The sequence below is a fragment of the Lagopus muta genome, chromosome 2, assembly GCF_023343835.1.
Source record: "Lagopus muta isolate bLagMut1 chromosome 2, bLagMut1 primary, whole genome shotgun sequence".
NCBI lineage: Eukaryota > Metazoa > Chordata > Aves > Galliformes > Phasianidae > Lagopus > Lagopus muta.
In genome coordinates, this window is record NC_064434.1 from 51,014,625 (window position 1) to 51,032,787 (window position 18,163).

Sequence of the window (18,163 nt, forward strand, 5' to 3'; positions counted from 1 at the left end):
CCCAGTGATACCAAGCAATTGAGTGTCAGACAGTAGGACTCTGCTTAAAAACTGTGAACAATTTAGCTCCACGGTTGATCCCATCTAAAGCAAACCATGGCATAATAACAAATGAAAAACAACAACAACAACAACAACAAAACTGTTATCAATGGCTGAAGCACAGTTTAGTACTAGACTGTTAAGCAAACTAACCATCCATCATTTAGTGGACTAGACTGTATCTCCATTTGGCAATTAGTATTTTCTACTTTCTCTTCTGTATGATACCTTTGTGTATAGTGAACATTTGCTCCAGGACAAAGATCTTTATCATTTCTTTCTTACATTCTGGGACTGAAGACTGCATTCCCCAGCTCCCAGAAGCCTGTTGTAGGCATCAGGCTGTTCAGCATGTAGATACTGACTTTCTACCTTCATGGTGAAATGATGCTGCTGTAGCAAACAGAACAAGATTCAGGACAAGTAAGAAAAGCTACCAGTAGATCTTGTAGGTCAGTGATATCGGTAATTTCCAAGCACAGAAGACCTATCTGCTAGACTCTGGTCGTGGCCCATTGGAGCGAGAAATAAACTCGGACAGTTAAGTCTGTTTATTTTAGACATGTAACTTCTTATTTAGGAATTTCAGCCTACTGACAAATGTTACTGCTTCCACGCAATTGTTACTGCATTGTTTCATGGCTGCAGGTACACAACACTGCCATGCAATAGCAGTAAATAGTCAGCTGTGGCATGAGGCAACAAGTACTCTGTCAGTCAGTTCTGAACACGATCCAGAGGATGGCTGGATCCCAATGGTCAGGATTGACTAGGTCATCTGTTTTTTTTTCAGGTGGAAGAGAGGTTAGCCCTAGCTATCACAGTTGCTCTCAAACTGGTAACCAGGCCCAATATTACTCTCCTTAGCACAGGTCTAGCCTATGAGACCAAAAAGGGGAGTCCCATCTTGAATAAACAAGCAGCCTCTGTTGTTTGGGTCTGCTAAAGGCAGTTGACTGATAAATCCAGAACAGATGCAAAAAAAAAAAAAAAAAAAAAAAAAAAAAAAAAAAAAAAAAAAAAAGAGTAAAAGTTATTTCAAATTATCCTCTATACTTACAATCATAAAGATAAACTGTATGGAATTGAAGTGTACGTCAATACGTCAATATACTGAGATCAGTGGCTTCTTTTATAAAATACGAGTATTTCAGGACCATGCATCAGGACTCCTGTAGCTAAGGGTAAAAGGAGACTTGCCATCCACACATACAACTCACAAATGTAAGAACTGTGCCAGAATGTAATTATTAAATTTAATTTGGAAAGAAAAGCCAATTTACTTTGTTTTTAAAACAAAAAAAAAAAGGTAAAATTAACGAAGATGTAATCCCGGTAATTACAGAAATTGATGAGAGTTCTGAGTTCACTAGGCTACTAAATTAGGTTAATCTTCTCAAAATATGTTGCACTGAAATATCTAATGTCTATGCATTTATGAACACGTGTTCTATGGTATAATTTTGTTTAATCTTCAGAGGCCTCTAAATCTAATCTTAGGCAAACTGGCGAAGTTTTGCCTGACTAAAGAATGCCAAAAAAAGCCCTAAAAAGGGATTGCTAGGATCAGAGTTACTTGTTGTTTCCAGCTGCTTTGTTCTGCGCTGGTATAGTAAGGATGCCATAAATTCAGCTTAATTGGAAAGTTAAGCTAGGTTTACAGCTGTTTTGCTTATTTGAAGAAGTGCAAAACAGCTGAACATTCCAGCGAGCATGGGCCTTCATCTGAATGACATTTACATTAGAAAATCTCCAAAAAACAGCATCTTGTCCAAGCTTCTCATATTCTTGTACACGTCTAATTTTTTTCTCTTTCTCCTGGTGGTTCTCTTCCAGGACACTTTTCTCTTGCGTTTGTGTTATAACTCATCCTGTGCATTAGTTTTGTTATAATTGTATCTGTAATGATGGAAGAGGTATGAATTTTGCATGAAAAAGATCTTTTTCTTAGTTTTGTGGTAGTTAAGTTAGGCTATGTAAACTCAGATAGATAGCCTACTCTGCTTCAGTGTACATTTCTGTTGTAACAATATGCTCACACACCAGTATGAGTAGATGAAGTAAACTCACTATGGCTTCTTTTCTCCTCAGACAACATGGTTATTCTTATGCTAAGGCTCCAATGCAGTTTCTTTCAGCAGGGAGCAGTATCTTGCCTCTCTGCAAGGCAGCAGATACAGCTGCTGTCTTTTAATTTTATTAACCTGCAGCATTACACTTCACTGTTTTCTTTTGTGTCAAGCACTGTTTGAAGAAGGTATGCTTGTTCTGTAAGAGAAGAAAAAGCCTGCATCAGCAGTGGATTATTTACAGAACTGTGGTCAGTTACATTTATTTAAGCATTACTTACTGGTGTTACTTTACATTCATGAAGTATATACAATATCTTTCACTCCGCAAATTACCACTCCAATTAATCAAATATGAATTTGCAAATGTTATCAAATGATTCTAAGCTAATAAAAGATTTTTTTGCTCAATAGATAATTTACGATTGAAGGCTCTTTCTATACACCTTATAGCAGGATATAGAAAAAACCACAAACTCTGCATTCCCAAGACCAGAAGTTGCAGTTGACTAGCTGAAAGAGAAAATGATTTAGTAATTCCTATAATTCAACATATTATCTGATGTATTTTCTCTTCCTCGGTTATGCTTACAGGAGCAGTAAACTTTCAAAATTTAATCTTTTTCATTTAGATTTTTTAAAAAGAACTGATCCTTAATACTAATCTGGAATAGCTGGTGCGTTTTCCTTTTATGGGGGGGGGAGGGAGGGTGTCTTTTATGCTTATTGCTGTTTAGAAATGAATTTGCACATTTGAAAAGGGCATTTGAAAGGGTACAGAATTATGTTCAGGAAGATTTCAGGGCACTCAAAGATAACACAAGTGTTATCTACAACAAAAGAAATGAAAGAATAATTCTCCAGGGAGTTTACTCTCTAGTATTAGAGTTGGTATTAAAATTTTCAATCCTTATTTCCCCGCAAATAAAAAAATAGTTGCATTCTACCCATACCATCTTTGATAGACCATATTTGATTACTAATTTATTAACATAATTTAGAAGGCTGATGATTTTATGTCTGCTTGTTAAAGAAGGCAGATGGATGGATGATGGATAGATGAACTTTTTTGTGATAGATCGTTTTGCATGTCTTATACAGCTTCATTCTCAGTTGGCTTTCCTCTAAGCAGTAAACAAAACCTCTTCAATTCCAAAATCTGCATTGAAAACATATATTCAGATTTCAATCTACTTTTTTATTTGAAACTTTCTTTTTTAAACTCCTTTACTGTTAATGATGGTAAAAGGTAGGAAAAAAAATGATCTCCACCACTCTCATTGACTGCATAGCACATGGCTATTTTGTGCACTAATGACCACTTCTGTTGTTTTTTGAAGTTATTTCATGTACTTGGAAGTCAATAGTCAAATTTTTGCTTTGCTGTCATCATTATTCTTTCTTCTACCGTGTTCACATACAATGATAATGCTGTAAATTTGCTTCTGGCACGCAAAGTAGGATTTAAATAATTAGCAGTCAACTCACCTAATTTGAAACCTAACTGATCTGTCACTCCATCATTCCTCTTTGAAGTTAGTTTGCAGTAATCCATTATTAGGGGCACTGGGGCAAATCAGCTGGCAGGTAGGCATCCCACTGGTTATCTCTGACTGTTTATAGATTTTAAAAAAATATTTAACTGTATTTATGTTTCTGTTTAGATATATGTTGTGATGAGTTGCTAGCTGGCTTTAATGTTGACAGATACACATGTATATACCTATGTGTTAGGGCAGTCACAAGAAAGGCATGCAGTCCCAAGCCAGAAATGGGCATTTTTCATTTTAGGGCCTTCATGACCTGTTCCTGAATTATTTAAGGATTTATGAGCAGAGGATGAGTGGTAATTAGAAACACAAATAAACAGCTATTTTATTTGGTGCAGGAATTGACATCTCAAATTGGGATCACCTATTTTCCTCTACATTCAAGGCCGATAATTGATAGAAAGATGTACAGCAAAGCAGGCCTTTCTGTACTATATCATTCTGCATTTGAGAGAGTACACAACCTGAAGGAAATCAAGAAAAAAGTAGGAAAAACTATTGTGTATCAGACTTTGAGGGGGTTCTTTCTGACTGAAAAAAAAATCCCAATGGGAAAAAACATGGTCCTTGTGGGAGGTCAATGTTAACATATCTTCTAGGGAGGCTGAAAGACATAAGAAAAACAATGTGAAGAAAAAAATACCTTCTCATGATCAATACTTCCAATTTATCCTTCCTGATAAAGCTGGCAGTTTAATAGTATGTATCTGTATATTAATCTTTCTTTCAATTCTATATTGATACTGTACATTACCATTCATCATATTATGTCAATTTGATCTGCTTTCAGTAAAGTGACAGATCAGGATATGTCATTAACTTTTTTTACCCTCCTTTTCTGTTTATCACGTGTGTATACAATAATTTTTTGGAGGCAGATAACAGGTATTTTTCAGAATGTTGTTTAGGTTTATGAAAGTTTCTCAGACAAGGTGTTCTTTTTCTCAGCAGGTCTGGATTACCTGATCCAATTAGAGGTAGCTGAAGATCTCTCTGGTCTGCATGTAGCCATGGAAGATGGTAATATCACTCCTAGAATTTGAATAACTGACATGAATTTGAATGTGTCTGCCTCAATAAATATAGGACCATAACATAAATCTAAAAATGACACAACAAAAGTTACAGGAATGCTGTCAAAGTGGGTACCTGGCAAAATGTATTTATTTCTATTATTTACTCAATGTTATGAATTCCACTGGAAAAAATCAGAAGTAAACAACTTTCTCTTACAGAATTAAATGGAAATAAGCATTGTTGTATACACCTATATAAACCTATATGAGCATCGATGTGATCCTACATAAAATTACTTTTAAAACTGTGTAAATGTTATACATTTTTTTTATAGCAGTATGTAATATCTCTGCAAGTGAGTGACTACTGAGCTGTGATATATATGCCCTTCTTGATTTTATGAATGCAGTTTCAACTGTTACAACAGGCTGAGGGACAGTCTCTTGCCTGTACAGAAGTCAACTGATGTTAGGCAGGCAGGCTCAGCACAGCCTTCAGAGATCTGATACACAACAATATCCTGAAAAACTGAAGCTTAAATTGTAAAACCTAAAATCTGCAAATAGTGTGAATTTCAAATATAATTTATGGCATTGCACCTTTCTGATTGTTCACTGTTTAACACTGGTCCTGAAAATAGATAGAAATAAGGCAAAACAAAAAAGAGAGCTGCCTTTCTCTTTGAGCTGCTAGTTCTTACCACTGCAATCAAATTACTGACATATTATTGATAGTAATAGCCACAGGAGAAAAGTTTCTTGTCAAAGTTGCCATTTCCACCTTCTTTTACTAGCAGGAGATGTGCATGAGTTCCATGGAGGAGAGAAAAACATACAATTTACTCCTTTGAATTCTCTTTTTCTGTTTCTCTACAGATTTCAACCACACCTGAATTATCCTACACTCAAAAGAAAGAATACACAGGTGTAACAGGAGACTCAGCATGCATGCCTCCAACCACTAAGATCAAGCCTATCAACTACATTGTAGAAGAGTTTACTTTTGCTGAATTGTTATGTTCTGTTTTAGAGGTATCTTTTCATCGCTGAAGAACACATCAAAAGATTTTAGGCTTTGACATTCTTATCCAGGATATGTTTCACAGTCTTTCATCAGCCACTGAAGCTGGATTAGCACCAGAAAATTTTTAACACACACTGTATGTGCAGAGAAGAGACCAAGGGACCTTTGGCTTACAAAGAATCTATAAAATGTGATTATTAATTTCAAGGTATCACACATTTAAAATAGAGCTCTTCAGCATTCTTTATAACTAAAATAATGAACTGATGAAGAGCTGATGAAGAGCCTGCCTGAAGATAATGTCAGAACCCACAAATAAAATAACTCACATAACAACTGAGATGGACTCATAAAAACTTCAGAACAGAAATGAAACCCTGATTTTCAATTTAATCTCCAAACAGTACACTTGCTTCAATTTACAGTGTATTAGAGGAGTGGGTAAAATTAGTCTTTAAAATCTTCCATTCCATTACAGAAATGGGAAATAAAATGTTTACTGGTTTGTAGTTCAGAAGTGATGGATGCACGCTAGGCCTCTTCTTAGTATGTACTGGGCTGTTTTCAAGAAATGCACATAATCTGGAAGCAAAGCTGACAAAACTATGTTACTGAAATTGCTTTGATTCAAACACTGCAAAGGCTGTTTGTATACTTGAAGAAGTCAGAGCTGGATGGTGGAGTTTTAACTACTAAATTTTCCAGTTCTCATCATCAGTATTAGATGGTGTATTTAGTCCTAAAGCACAGTTAAATATTCCTGGAAATCTCGGACGATCCTGTGCTGCAGCTGAAGCCACAAAACACATCCAGCTCATGAAATGAGCTACTCTGCGTTTAAAAATGACGATTTTTGAGAAGTGGAATCCCTAAAATTCTTGAAATAGTTTGTTGAAATTCTCTGAAATATTTGTTGGAAAATAACGTTGCTGCATGTAGAAAATGGTTGCAAAACTGCTATAATTTTGAAATAGCAACACATTCTAATGTATCCATATTGCACACAATTACCTTTTATGAGAAGGCTGTAAGAGCATGACAAAATTAATAATTTCAATGTTTCAAGAATTAATTTAAAATACATTTTGCAAGGTTCTTTTAGCTATTTGTATATATATTTTCATTACAGCATTACATTAGAACATTAAAGATTCTACCAGAAAGGTGAAAAAGGAAAACAGTTGTGCAAAATCAGAATATAATGTGAGCTTATGGTTGCTCTGTGATTCACTGTAATGCATTATTAATCCATATGTTAGTAAAATAAAATATTTTGAAAATTGTGATTTTTATGCAATTTAGTTTAATTTGTAAAATCATTTTATTCATACATGAATTTGTAATGTTTTCTTGTACTACATTTTTCCTGTATTCATCTATTAAAAATCATATTTACAAAAATATTTATGGACAAAGGGAATAAAGTAAAATACATACTGAAGGAGAAATTTTAGCTATAGGAATTCATGTTCACTCAGTAGACCAGAACCTATAATTTGTCATTTTTCCATTGGACCTCTGTTCTCAATTGCTTGCAGTAATTAATATCATAAATTTTTCAAACTGCAAAAAGAAAGAAAATTCGGTACATGGATAGATTTGAGGCAGCACTCTAAATTATTTTTTTCTACAGTTAAAACCAAAGAATAGTCCTTTAGATATGGAAAACTGTCAGAACCAACACAGGTCTATTAGACTTAATAAGAGATTTCATTATTCAGTAAGTATTATCCATACAGCAAACACATGACTGGAGATGTAGTTACAACTGTTGATTCTTAGTGTTATTTTATGCAAGTCACTTCAGAGTTTCAAATTTGTATGGCATATTTTAATAGCTTTAGACTTACGGTGGAGTTCTGCAACTCATACAGTTTGTAAAATGATTGCCCACACCAGTTTCCTACTGACAGTACAAGTCTGCAAGGCCCAATTCTCAGCTCAGTAAGGTCTCGTGAACTACTGTAAATTTGAATTTGTTGACATGCTGAATTATTGTCGATCCAGATGCAAGTTTCTATGTGTAGAATGTATGTACCACAGTGTACGACCCTATGTAGCTCTGAGTCATATGCATTTAGTTAAGTGGCAAAACAAATGTTTACTTCTGTCAGTGCTGCTGAGCCAGTAACTGTGATTATTATTAAACTGCGGGAAAGAAAGAAAGAAAAAAGCTATGTTTTAATGCTTATCCATTTACAGAAAAAATATGAGACCCCGATTTTAGGTTCTGTGTTGTTGATGATTAATGACCAGTGACAGTCAGAGCTGAAAGAACAAAGCAACACAGTATGAAGAACTGGCAGATCTTAAATTCTCTCCTGCTGTCAGATATCATACTTCGACTTGGACCACATTTTGTGCAAAATTAACTAAAATACAAAATCATGCAGATCTAATAGTATACTTTAATGAAAACAGATTGTCTCTAGGCGCTGATAATTTTGATATATTAAAATGAAGGTAATATATTTATCTCATTGACTTAATGTTTAAATTTGCAAACATCTCACAGGCCAAAGAAAACAAAAAAAAATACTAATAAATATGCTGAAAAGCTCCATACCTCAGTATGAAATCCTGACCCTTTCTCCAACTAAGTACACAGAGTCCAAATGCAGTGAGAATGCCAAGCTACAGGGGCCCCTCGGTGGGGAAACCTGTATTCGGTCAGCAGCATCCGTCCGCCGAAAGAGACGTGCGGGGACGGATGTGAGAGAGTGGTGTCACTTTAAAGTGGTGGCTGCTTTAAGAATGAGTGTGTCTATGTGTGTGGGTTAGATTTGGGAACGGTATTTTGCCCAGGTGTTTGTACAGAGCAGGACCACCTCTCTGCGCTCACTTCTGTGCAGGCTTACAGTGCTAATTCAGCCCCAGGACTTGCAGCCTACACAGGCTGCACTCTCTGGCGTCACATCTCCCAGCAGTGTGACATGGGGCAGTGGTGCAGGGAACACACGTGTTGTACAGCTCCCTCCACTTCTGCAGCAAATAAACTCAATTGCACGTGTAAAATGCTTGCTTAAAACCCACGGGTGTGGGCCCAAGGCTTCGTTAGGAGGCTTGATGCTGGCACCTGTGGCACATTCCCTCTGTTCTGGTGACCTTCTGCACACTGTGGCAGCCAGCTTTCAAGGCCAGGTAAAGGTGGTCAAGAGATCGCCACGTTCTTTTCTTCCTCGCTGGTTAGAAAGGCCAAGGTGGAGATTCTGGTACGGTGTTCAGTCAATGCTTTAGCAACCAAGCTTTCAACTAGCTTATAAGGGAAGCAGCTTGCACTGCAGGTTCTCGCGTTGCAAAGGACGGCCGCTATGCCCAGCCGACCCGTGTGACCCCATCACGGGGTCTGGATTCTTCTCACACCATCCCAACCTTCTGCTCGGCCACCGGACGGCGACGTGCAAGCCGGCAACCACCAGCTTCGGGACCCGAGAAGCCGAGTCTCCGCGGGGCTGGTGAAGGGGCAGAGCACACAGCGACGGCGCGGTGCTGCTCAAGACAGAAGAGCCTTCCGCCTCCCCCTTTCCGACTGTGGAGCGGTTGCCGGGGCAACGCACGAGCAGCGCTGGGCAGCCCCGCCCCCGGCACGGCACGGCGCGGCGCAGCGCTCGGCCGTTGGGAAGTGCGTCACGGCGGGAGCGCGCCTGCGCCAGGGCGGCGGATTCGAACGGCGGCGGGCGGCGCTGAGCCCTGTCACGGCAGCAGAAGGAGGAGAACGGGGAGGAAGAGGATGAGGCGCACGGCGCCCCGCGGCGCTTTGCGGAAGATCATAAAGAAGCACAAGCCTCACTTACGGCTGGCGGCTAACACCGACTTGCTGGTGAGGCGGGCGTCCGGCGAGGCCCTGGCTGTTGGGGGGAGGGGTCAGGGGTAGGATCAGCTCGCTCCGTAACGGCAGCCCCGGGGGTCGTCGTGTGGGGCCGGCATCGGTGGTGCGTCTGTTCCTGGTTGAAGCCCTGTGGGAAGGGCGATCCCGAAGCGAAGTGGCCTGGGCTGGTGGGGTGTGCGTGCTGGAACGCTGGGAGCTGTGGAGAGTAATGGGATGACAAGTTTGATGCTGTGTCCTACGAGCTGAGAGGAAGCAGGTTTGGTGGGACGATGAGCTTAGGGACTCGGGGTTATGTGTGAACATTGTGTCGCTCCGCAAGTGTGCCCTGCTGTTCCGAGAATTTGGCGTAGATGGATTGAGAAATAGGAGGCTGCTGTAAGTAACATGCAGAAGTTTGTTGATGCAGAGTGGTTTTGGTGTGCAGGTAGCATTCAGCAGAACTGTGATTAATGAGTTGCTAAGCTGTCAGTGCGCCTGGGAGGCTGTCTCAAGTAACCTCAATGTAAAACTAAGGAGTGGAATGTCTTTTTTGGTCGTCTAATGAGAACAAGTGTTGGGATCCTACCTGTGGGTTAAAAGCATCCCCTGAAAAGGTGTAGGGGGTAACAGAGCCTTATGGAGCAAGTCAGAAAAAGCTGACCCACAACACTTTTACCTGCAATGACAGATTTGTCACAGGGTTTGTGTTGCTGGAAGAATGCCCAACTGTACAAAAGAACCTGATCTTTGGAGAACCTGTGGTAGCTGCAGGGGGAAAGAACAATCTCTGCGTAAAAATATTTTTTGAAATGATTTAATTGCCTGAATTAGTTTGACTGTGATGTGTTTATTGGGTTTAGCCGTGTGTGACTGTGAGGGCAGTAATGCATATTGTATATTTGTATGATTTGAATTATGACTAATCTGAACTATGTATTTCATATGAATAAAAGCTATCTTGCAGGATCCTGAAGGTCGGTGGCTGGCTATGTGAAGCTCAAAGCAGATATACTAAATAAAATATATCTATGCATATAATTATTAATATGGTGCATACATGACAGCATTTACATACGAATGTAAACAGTACCTATTTTTCTAATTCGCCTAATAACAGAATGTATCTTCCTATTGCTGTTGCTATCTGTATCATATTTTGTGGACTAAGGACCTCACCTCTCTCTACTCCTGTTCAGAACCATTCAAAGCTTATTCAGGGGGATGCAGTAGAAACTAAACAAACTTGCTCAATTATCAATACATTCTTTGCAGTCATTGTTAATACTTGGTCTGTGTTTCCATGGTCATGTGTTTCCTTGGCTTCAAGGAAGTGTGGCTGACTGAAAAGGGGTAAGTGGGCATCCCTCATGAATTTCAGCCATTGGTTCGTATCTCTGCCTCTACTGGCAGTAGTGTTTTTTGGGCTGCAAGTACAGTCAGTAAACTGAATTGACTGAGACTAATGACCGACAACAATGTGACCTAGCTTAAAATATGACTGTGCGAGTACTCTTTCCTACACAAAGGATGAGATTAGAACAAGTTTTCATGGTGTGGTGGAAGTTTAGAGCATGTCCTCTGGTGATGTCGCAGTAAATAGGAGGCTTGCCTTTTTTCTTTTACCCTTTTTCTGAACAGAGATTTTCAGGGGTGCTGACTATGCATGGTAATCAACCAGGCACGTGGCTAACAGCTCTTTCATTCCTTTTTTTTTTTTTTTTTTTTTTTTTTTAAATGAATAAATAAACAAAAAACTTCAGCTGTGTTGATCTAGCTTTACAGTTTAACTTCTGTAGTTAGAGAAATAACAAGTTTTGAGTGCAGGTGTTTTTTTTTTGTTTTTTTTTTTAAGCTTCCCTCTGTTCTCTACATTCTTGTTCTCTAAATCTTGTAAGATTGATTTGACTGCATGCTTCATGTACTAGTTATTTTAATGAGATAAAGCTCTGAGCAAAGCTGTTTGTGTCTTGTGCTGCAGGAAAACAGAGAGAATTGGCTATTTCATTTATTTCATTTCCAGGGTTGTTTTCCTGAATGATACCAGCTTTGTTTGAATCCATTGTGGTACTAAACCAGTCTAGTGTAGAGGTTTTCCTACATAATTGATTATGTAATAATTATTTTTTTCCTGACTCTTAAGTGATTATATGTCTTCAGTAAACTAGTGGCATCTTCGATGATTAGTCTTTCAAACTTGTTAGGAGCAATCATAATACAAACGTTTTTGTTACATGTCTAAATTGAGTCTCTTCTTTCCCCTTTCAGATCTCTTTTTGAACTCTGAAGCTTCATCAGAACCTATTTTCTAATAGGTTTTTACTGTTTTACTCTCTGTTTTACCCTCTGTTTTACTGAAGGAATATGACATATATTTGAAGTGATAAATGTTGAGGTTTCTCCAACGTGTTTAGAAATCAATTACTTCCCTTTTTGAAATTAATAGGTAAAGGCTCAGATTTGAATGTTACCTACTCCCACCCAGCTGTCAGAGATAAGCTGTGCAAACTTTGTTCTAGCTTGAAATTATAGAAGAAAAGCTGCTTGCTTTTTGCTACAAATGCAGGTTTGTACTTACATTGCAGAAAAGCATGAGCTACAGCTCTGAGTGACTGCTTTTGTCTTTGTGATTGGCATGGAGTCTAATGAGTATTGAAGGCAAAATATGTTCTAAGAAATTACTCGTAAGATGTATTGTCAACAGAAAATAAGGAGCTTGCTCTCGTCAGTAGTTTGTTAGTCCTGGCAAACAGTGTCTCAGTATGAAGAAATGAAGTACAGAAAGATTTTGTTCCCCCTTCTCCTCTGGGTTGTTCCTAGGAACCTGACCTCTATGTTAATGAGTCTAATAATGAGATTTATAATGTCTGATACTTAGTGTCACTGCAGATATATATATATATATTTTTTTCCCCCTGAGGTAACTTTTTCATGAGGAACTTACCAGTAAGTTTAAAGCAGCTTTGATATTTTGCAAAGTGAACCTGCCTTGGCATCTGCTTTGTGTAGTACTTGCTTCCAAATACAAAAATATAAATGTATATATTGCAAAATATCATTCTTTTAGTTCAGCAGACTTATAAAAGAATTGATTGTCATATGAGTATTGAAACACTGCTTATTACAGATTTTCTGCTCCGAACACCCTGCCGAACTATTTCCTATGAACTCCAAATTGTAGCTGGTTATTTGGTCTAGAAAGATATGATGGCAGAGCAAGGATGTCACCGAATTCATATGCATAATTGCTATGTTCCAATAACATTTTTGAGCTCTTGATTGAAGAAATACTTTGTGTGCTGTACAAAACAAAGTTAATGTTTGAAGGTTTAATTGACAATAGGTGCTATTGCCAGTTTTCAATGTTGGACTGTTAAAATGCTTCTTTTCAGGTCAGTATGATGTGAGGTGGCTATAGACTACACAAAGGTGTTTTTAAATGGTAGTTTTTAATAATAACTTTTTGTGGTTTTTTGGCTGCTGAAATTCTGATACTGAACAGAGCAGAATTATGTATCGAACTGGAATCACGTAGGAAGGTTAAATGATAAGCTGGCAATAAATGGATGGAGCCTCCTGACAATGACATGTTAGTGTGCTAGAGAAATTCATGTCAGTGCTCCCTTACACTGGAAAAAGGCAGAAGTCCTTGAACTTGTCTGTATCGTGTCTGGTGATGAGGATGGGTCGGATTTGCTGTCCATTAACAGTCTGGCTGGTTTAGTCACTGGAAGCTGATTAGATCTACCAGTACACAAAAAGGCTTCTGATTCTGCAATTGAGCTATTGGTTTACAATCTATTAAAAAAAAAAAAAAAAAAAAAAAGCCCTGCTAATATAAATGAAATCTTATTTCTGTTAGATGTCTCTATGACCTCCTCTAAAGCATTCTTTAGAATTTAACAAGAGTAATATTAAGGAATTTCATGAGTATCTATTAAGATGACACATTGAATAGAGTGAAACTTTCTTTTCCTGAGAGGACACTCCAGGAATTAGGAAGCAATCCAATATAGGAATTCTGTCTCAAACAGTGACCCTCTAACAAAACTAAGTCTATGAGCAGTTTGAATCCTTCCTGATTTTTTTTTTTTTTTCTCTCCTTTTAAAGGTACATTTGAGCTTCTTGTTGTTTCTCCATCGGTTAGCAGAAGAAGCCAGGACAAATGCTTTTGAGAACAAAAGTAAAGTAATTAAACCTGAGCATACTATAGCTGCAGCAAAGGTAATGAGGCATATCTAGTATCTTCATTTTCTGTTCAATGTAAAATATATTACAACAGCAGATGCATAAGTTTTGAGTGTTAATGTTTTTAACTATAATCCAAAGCTTGTAAAAATGTCACCAAGACATCAAATGAACTTGCCAATACATACAGTCCTATTTTAATAAAATTATTCTATGTTTAAACTCATATTGCAATATGCAAGTATGTCTTTGGTGAAGTCCACTGACACATTTGTGGGCTGAAAGCTACGTGGTTGTGGCTGGCACAGCACTGGCAAATGCATTAATAACTGCTCTGTGTTATAAGACTGTTTAGTCCTCTAGCTCCCTGCCACTTTGACAGTGAACACCTTTATTCTGAATGGGTGGTAAGAGTTCATATCTGCCTATGAACAGCTGTGACTAGCAAAACTAAAACTTGTTGCTATTTGATATCATAGCTTTGGGATGGGGGAGGATGAGTCTGAACTTTGTGGAACTGGAACAAGTTTGAAAGTTGGAGGGTCTTTATTTCAGATGAATTTCAAATTAATATAAAATTAATATCTTAACTGAAATAATGTAAATTAAGCTTCATGGAGCAAGTGGAGAAGAGTTCAAATCTGCATCTTCAATTTTTACCTTATTCTGAAAGACGTGGGGCTCTTAGGCTGGTTCTTGTAGCCTTGTGCTGATACTGTTTGAGCAAACAAGCTTTGTGTGATGTTGTGCCCTGCAGGGGAAGAACTGTGAGAAGATTAAGATATGAATTAATATGTGGGTTCAGCATAAATATTGCTGTGTGAATGTACGTGAAGGAGGAGCTGTCTGTGTTACAGGACTCTTGAGTTCTGTGTACGTGTAGAGTAAGGAAAAGGTGAATGGATTATACAGTCTTCTCTCCCTAGAAAGAATTAATGCCAAAGTATGCCTGAAGTCCTGTTGTATTTTGCAGCTCACTCCACTTGGAGAGAGAGAGATGTCTGCTTTAAAATTATAGAATGGCTTTCTTTGGAAGGGATCTTAAAGACCACCCAATTCCAACTCCCTGCCATGGACACGAACCTCATCCTCCAGATCAGGCTGCCCAGAGCCCCATCCAGCCTTGCTGTGGACATCTCCAGGGATGGGGCATCCGCAGTTCTCTGGGCAATCTGTGCCACTGCTTCACCACTCTGAATTAAGAATTTCTTCCCAAAATCTAACCTAAATCTTCTTTGTCTGGGTTTTCTTAAGGAACTTGGTCTAATGTTCTGAGTTATTTGTTCAACTACCTTCTGCTGCTGTGCAAACTGGAAGAGTAACACTCAGTGGTATCTGATATCTTGGTCCTGTAGCTTCTGTTTATCTTCAGTCTGTCTTTCTTCTAGCAAAATGTTTAGTTTGATAGTTTCTGTTACTATAGTAACAAAAATATATACAGAATATATAGGGTAGCCAAGTTAATGTTGCAGTTGGAATCTTTTGCATTTGTAATTTCTTTTTAACTGCAATCTTAATGTTATTTGAACATTTCTTGCTCCATTTATATATATTTTTTTAAGATGAGAAGAAAGGAAAAACTGCCTGTATTTTAATAATGTTAACACTTAAATGGTCCCACTTGGGCTTTGAAGTTCATTTTTCAACTTAAACTCCAAACCAAAAAATGTCCTTCCAAGGGTCTGGGCGCCCTTAATATGGGAAGAAGTAAGGTACTGCAAACGAAAACTGAGCGTAATAACTGTATAATTTCAAATTCTAGTTTTTTCTTTTTGTCTAGGTCTAATGGGATAAGAGCTTCAAGGAATATGCCGAGGACTTGAGAGTGCTATTGATACTTCTTGGCATTGCATTTATTAAAAAAAAAAAAAAAAAAAAAAAAGCCTGTTATTTTTACAAAGTTCTTGGTTATGAGTTTTAAATTTTCTGATATGGCATAGTTATATATGTTTTTCCTTTATTCCTATCGTTTTCCATAGACTTCTACCCTTAGTCACTCTACTCTTGGAAACAGATTGCTTGGCTAGAAAAGCCACTGATCTGAATATCCTAGTATTGTTTTGGATCTTATTGCTGCCTGGATTGTAATGTAGATACAAGCAATTATAAATATACTTTTCTTTTTTTGCAGGTTATTTTAAAGAAAAGCAGAGGATAGAGGAGAAAAAAAAAAGAAATGCAGAGCCTAGTAAACAGCAGTGGAATTTCCAAACGTTTTTCTGTGTTTTCTTACTAACTTGAGATTCTGCGAGCCAACTTTGCACCTGTGAAAGCATTTAGTCTTATTTATGTCCATCTCCTGACTCTTGCTTCTGCTTTTGAAAAATACATACATGCACACACACTATAATGTTTTCATACACTTGATAAAGATTTTTAGAATGTATCATTTATGGACGTAACGATTAGTGTAATTTAAGATTTGTTGTACTTAATTTCTCCCATAATAATGGAAGGATCCCTACTGTGCACATTCTTCAAGTATGTGTAATTTATCATTAGAAGTGTGAAACTTTTAAAGAGGAACAGCAGTAAGGATACAATTTTCACTAATTCCATTCTACAAATTCAGAGTATATTTACTAGGTAGGCAAAATCTGGGCTTTCAAAATAAGTGTTGTAAAAGCTAGTATATTAAATACGTTGGCTTTGATCTGTTTATAAATGTCTGAATGGTTTTAAATGACTGAAAAGTAGATTAACACTTCCATGTTGTGGAGTAAGAATACATCTTTCTGTTTAGAAATCATGCTCTGAACTGTTAATCTAGTCTGTTGTTTGATGTGGTGTATGGGACAAGTTGGTGGCCTCTAATTCAGTTGGTGTGAACAGCCACATGTTGGAAGCAGGGAGGAATATCAGACGTAGCTGATGTTTTGAAGTTATCTTCACTTTTGTACAGGGTCTAAGTTGGCATGATTCTTGAACTACTTCTTTTACCACTTTTGGAATGTCATTCTGACTTGTCAGAACTCTGGAAATGTATGTTACATAAAATCTTGAATTAAAATCTGTCTTTTAAATACTTTTAGTTTATCTTTTAATAAAGTTATAGTTGGATCTATCTGCTTGAGTTGATATTACTGTTTTATGGAATCTGTAGTAGATAATCTGCACAGTGAGATGTTTTCAAACAAAGATTATTTTTGTACTAGTATGTGTTGAGTCATTTGTTTGTCACATTATGGAATATATTCTAGAAAACCAGAGAAAAGGATTGTATTTTGTAAGGGTTTTTTTGTAATCTAAGGAACCTGTAGTGATGTCAGATCTTCAGATTTTGTTTTGTCCATGAATTTGGTAATCCTGCACAATCTGCATAATGTCCTTTTACAACATGCAGAAAGAAAGGATGCTAGATTTTCTTTCTAGAACTGTTTTTCTCTTATTTTTTTCTGAAGTATTTTAGTTGCATATCTTGTGTAACTATGTACCTTTACTCATTGGAGAGATCTGACTTCTATGTCCTGCTTCTTTTGAATCTTGTTTGGATAGCCAGCTTAACATTCTTTTTTGATTTGCATCTAATAAAGATTCACTGAGGGCTTAATGTAGTGTTCTCATTCCCAAGTAGTAAATGGATGGTCAGCTACCATTGGTGAAGGGAAGCAAGGGTTGAAACCAGGCATTCATGTATTGTTGTTTTTTGTTTGTTTTAATATCTTACAGTTTTTTGGGGGGCTGTATTCACAGCTAAGAAGATGTTGTGTTTGTTTATTTTTTCCTTTTTAGAGGAAAGGGACGTTTTTCTATAAGCCCTGAGAAGTCATAGAATCACAAGGTTGGAAACGACCTGTAAGATCATCCAGTCCAACCATCTTCTCACTACTATTGCTACCACAAGCACTAAGCCATATCTTGTAGCTCCTCATCCAGATGCCTCTAAAACACTGCCAGGTGACTGCACCACCTCCCTGGGCAGCCATTCCAGTGCCTGACCACTCTCTGAGAGAAATAGTTCTTCCTCATGTCCAACCTAAACTTCCTCTGGTACAGCTTGCAGCCATTTCCTCGGGTCCTGTTCATTGCCTGGGAGAAGAGGCCAAACCCTTCTTCACCACAGTCTCCCTTCTTGGTTGTAGAAGGGAGAAGAGGTTGTAGAGTGCAATGAAGTCTGCCCTGAGCCTCCTCTTCTCCAGACTGAACAATCCCAGCTCCCTCAGCTGCTCCTCATAAGACTTGTGCTCCAGACCCCTCACCAGTTTCGTTGCCCTTCTCTGGACACGCTCCAGGGCCTCAATGTCTTTCTTGTAGTGCGGGGCCCAAAACTGAACACAGTACTCGAGGTGTGGCCTCACCAGTGCTGAGTAGAGGGGGATGATCACCTCCCTGCTCCTGCTGGCCACGCTATTTCTAATGCAGGCCAGGAGTCCATGTCAGAGTGTGTTGAAACTAGATTGCCACTATTTTGTGAACATTTTGTCATAGCTGAAGCAGACAGCTATTCAGCTTTCTCTCTTAAATGTTT

At 38.0% G+C, this 18,163-nt stretch overlaps 1 protein-coding gene and 1 long non-coding RNA gene across 5 annotated transcripts; one reads left to right on the top strand and one right to left on the bottom strand.

Moving 5' to 3' along the window:
• Positions 1-1,026: 1,026 nt before the first annotated feature.
• LOC125689309 (uncharacterized) lies at positions 1,027-9,079 on the bottom strand. Of its 4 annotated transcripts, none has more exons than XR_007375187.1 (4): positions 8,268-9,079; positions 4,624-4,693; positions 3,600-4,265; positions 1,027-2,310 (listed from the first exon to the last, which is right to left on the bottom strand). It is a non-coding gene; the product is annotated as an uncharacterized LOC125689309 (long non-coding RNA). The 4 variants fall into 4 exon arrangements; XR_007375190.1 differs by lacking the exon at positions 8,268-9,079 and adding an exon at positions 7,139-7,217 and having other exon boundaries at positions 3,600-3,724; XR_007375188.1 differs by lacking the exon at positions 8,268-9,079 and adding an exon at positions 7,139-7,217.
• Positions 9,080-9,274: 195 nt separating this feature from the next.
• Positions 9,275-16,847, top strand: CENPW (centromere protein W). Its single transcript, XM_048936268.1, has 3 exons — positions 9,275-9,521; positions 13,618-13,731; positions 15,827-16,847. Exons 1-3 carry the CDS (start codon positions 9,432-9,434, stop codon positions 15,851-15,853), a joined length of 231 nt encoding a protein of 76 aa, XP_048792225.1. The 5' UTR covers positions 9,275-9,431; the 3' UTR covers positions 15,854-16,847.
• Positions 16,848-18,163: the final 1,316 nt, after the last annotated feature.

What these genes read in the sequence shown, in the direction of transcription:
- CENPW (XM_048936268.1), top strand. Translation starts at nt 9,432, where the DNA reads ATGAGGCGCACGGCGCCCCGCGGCGCTTTGCGGAAGATCATAAAGAAG. An exon ending in CGGCTAACACCGACTTGCTG is followed by an intron (nt 9,522 to 13,617) that starts GTGAGGCGGGCG and finishes CTCCTTTTAAAG; the next exon opens with GTACATTTGAGCTTCTTGTT. An exon ending in ATACTATAGCTGCAGCAAAG is followed by an intron (nt 13,732 to 15,826) that starts GTAATGAGGCAT and finishes CTTTTTTTGCAG; the next exon opens with GTTATTTTAAAGAAAAGCAG.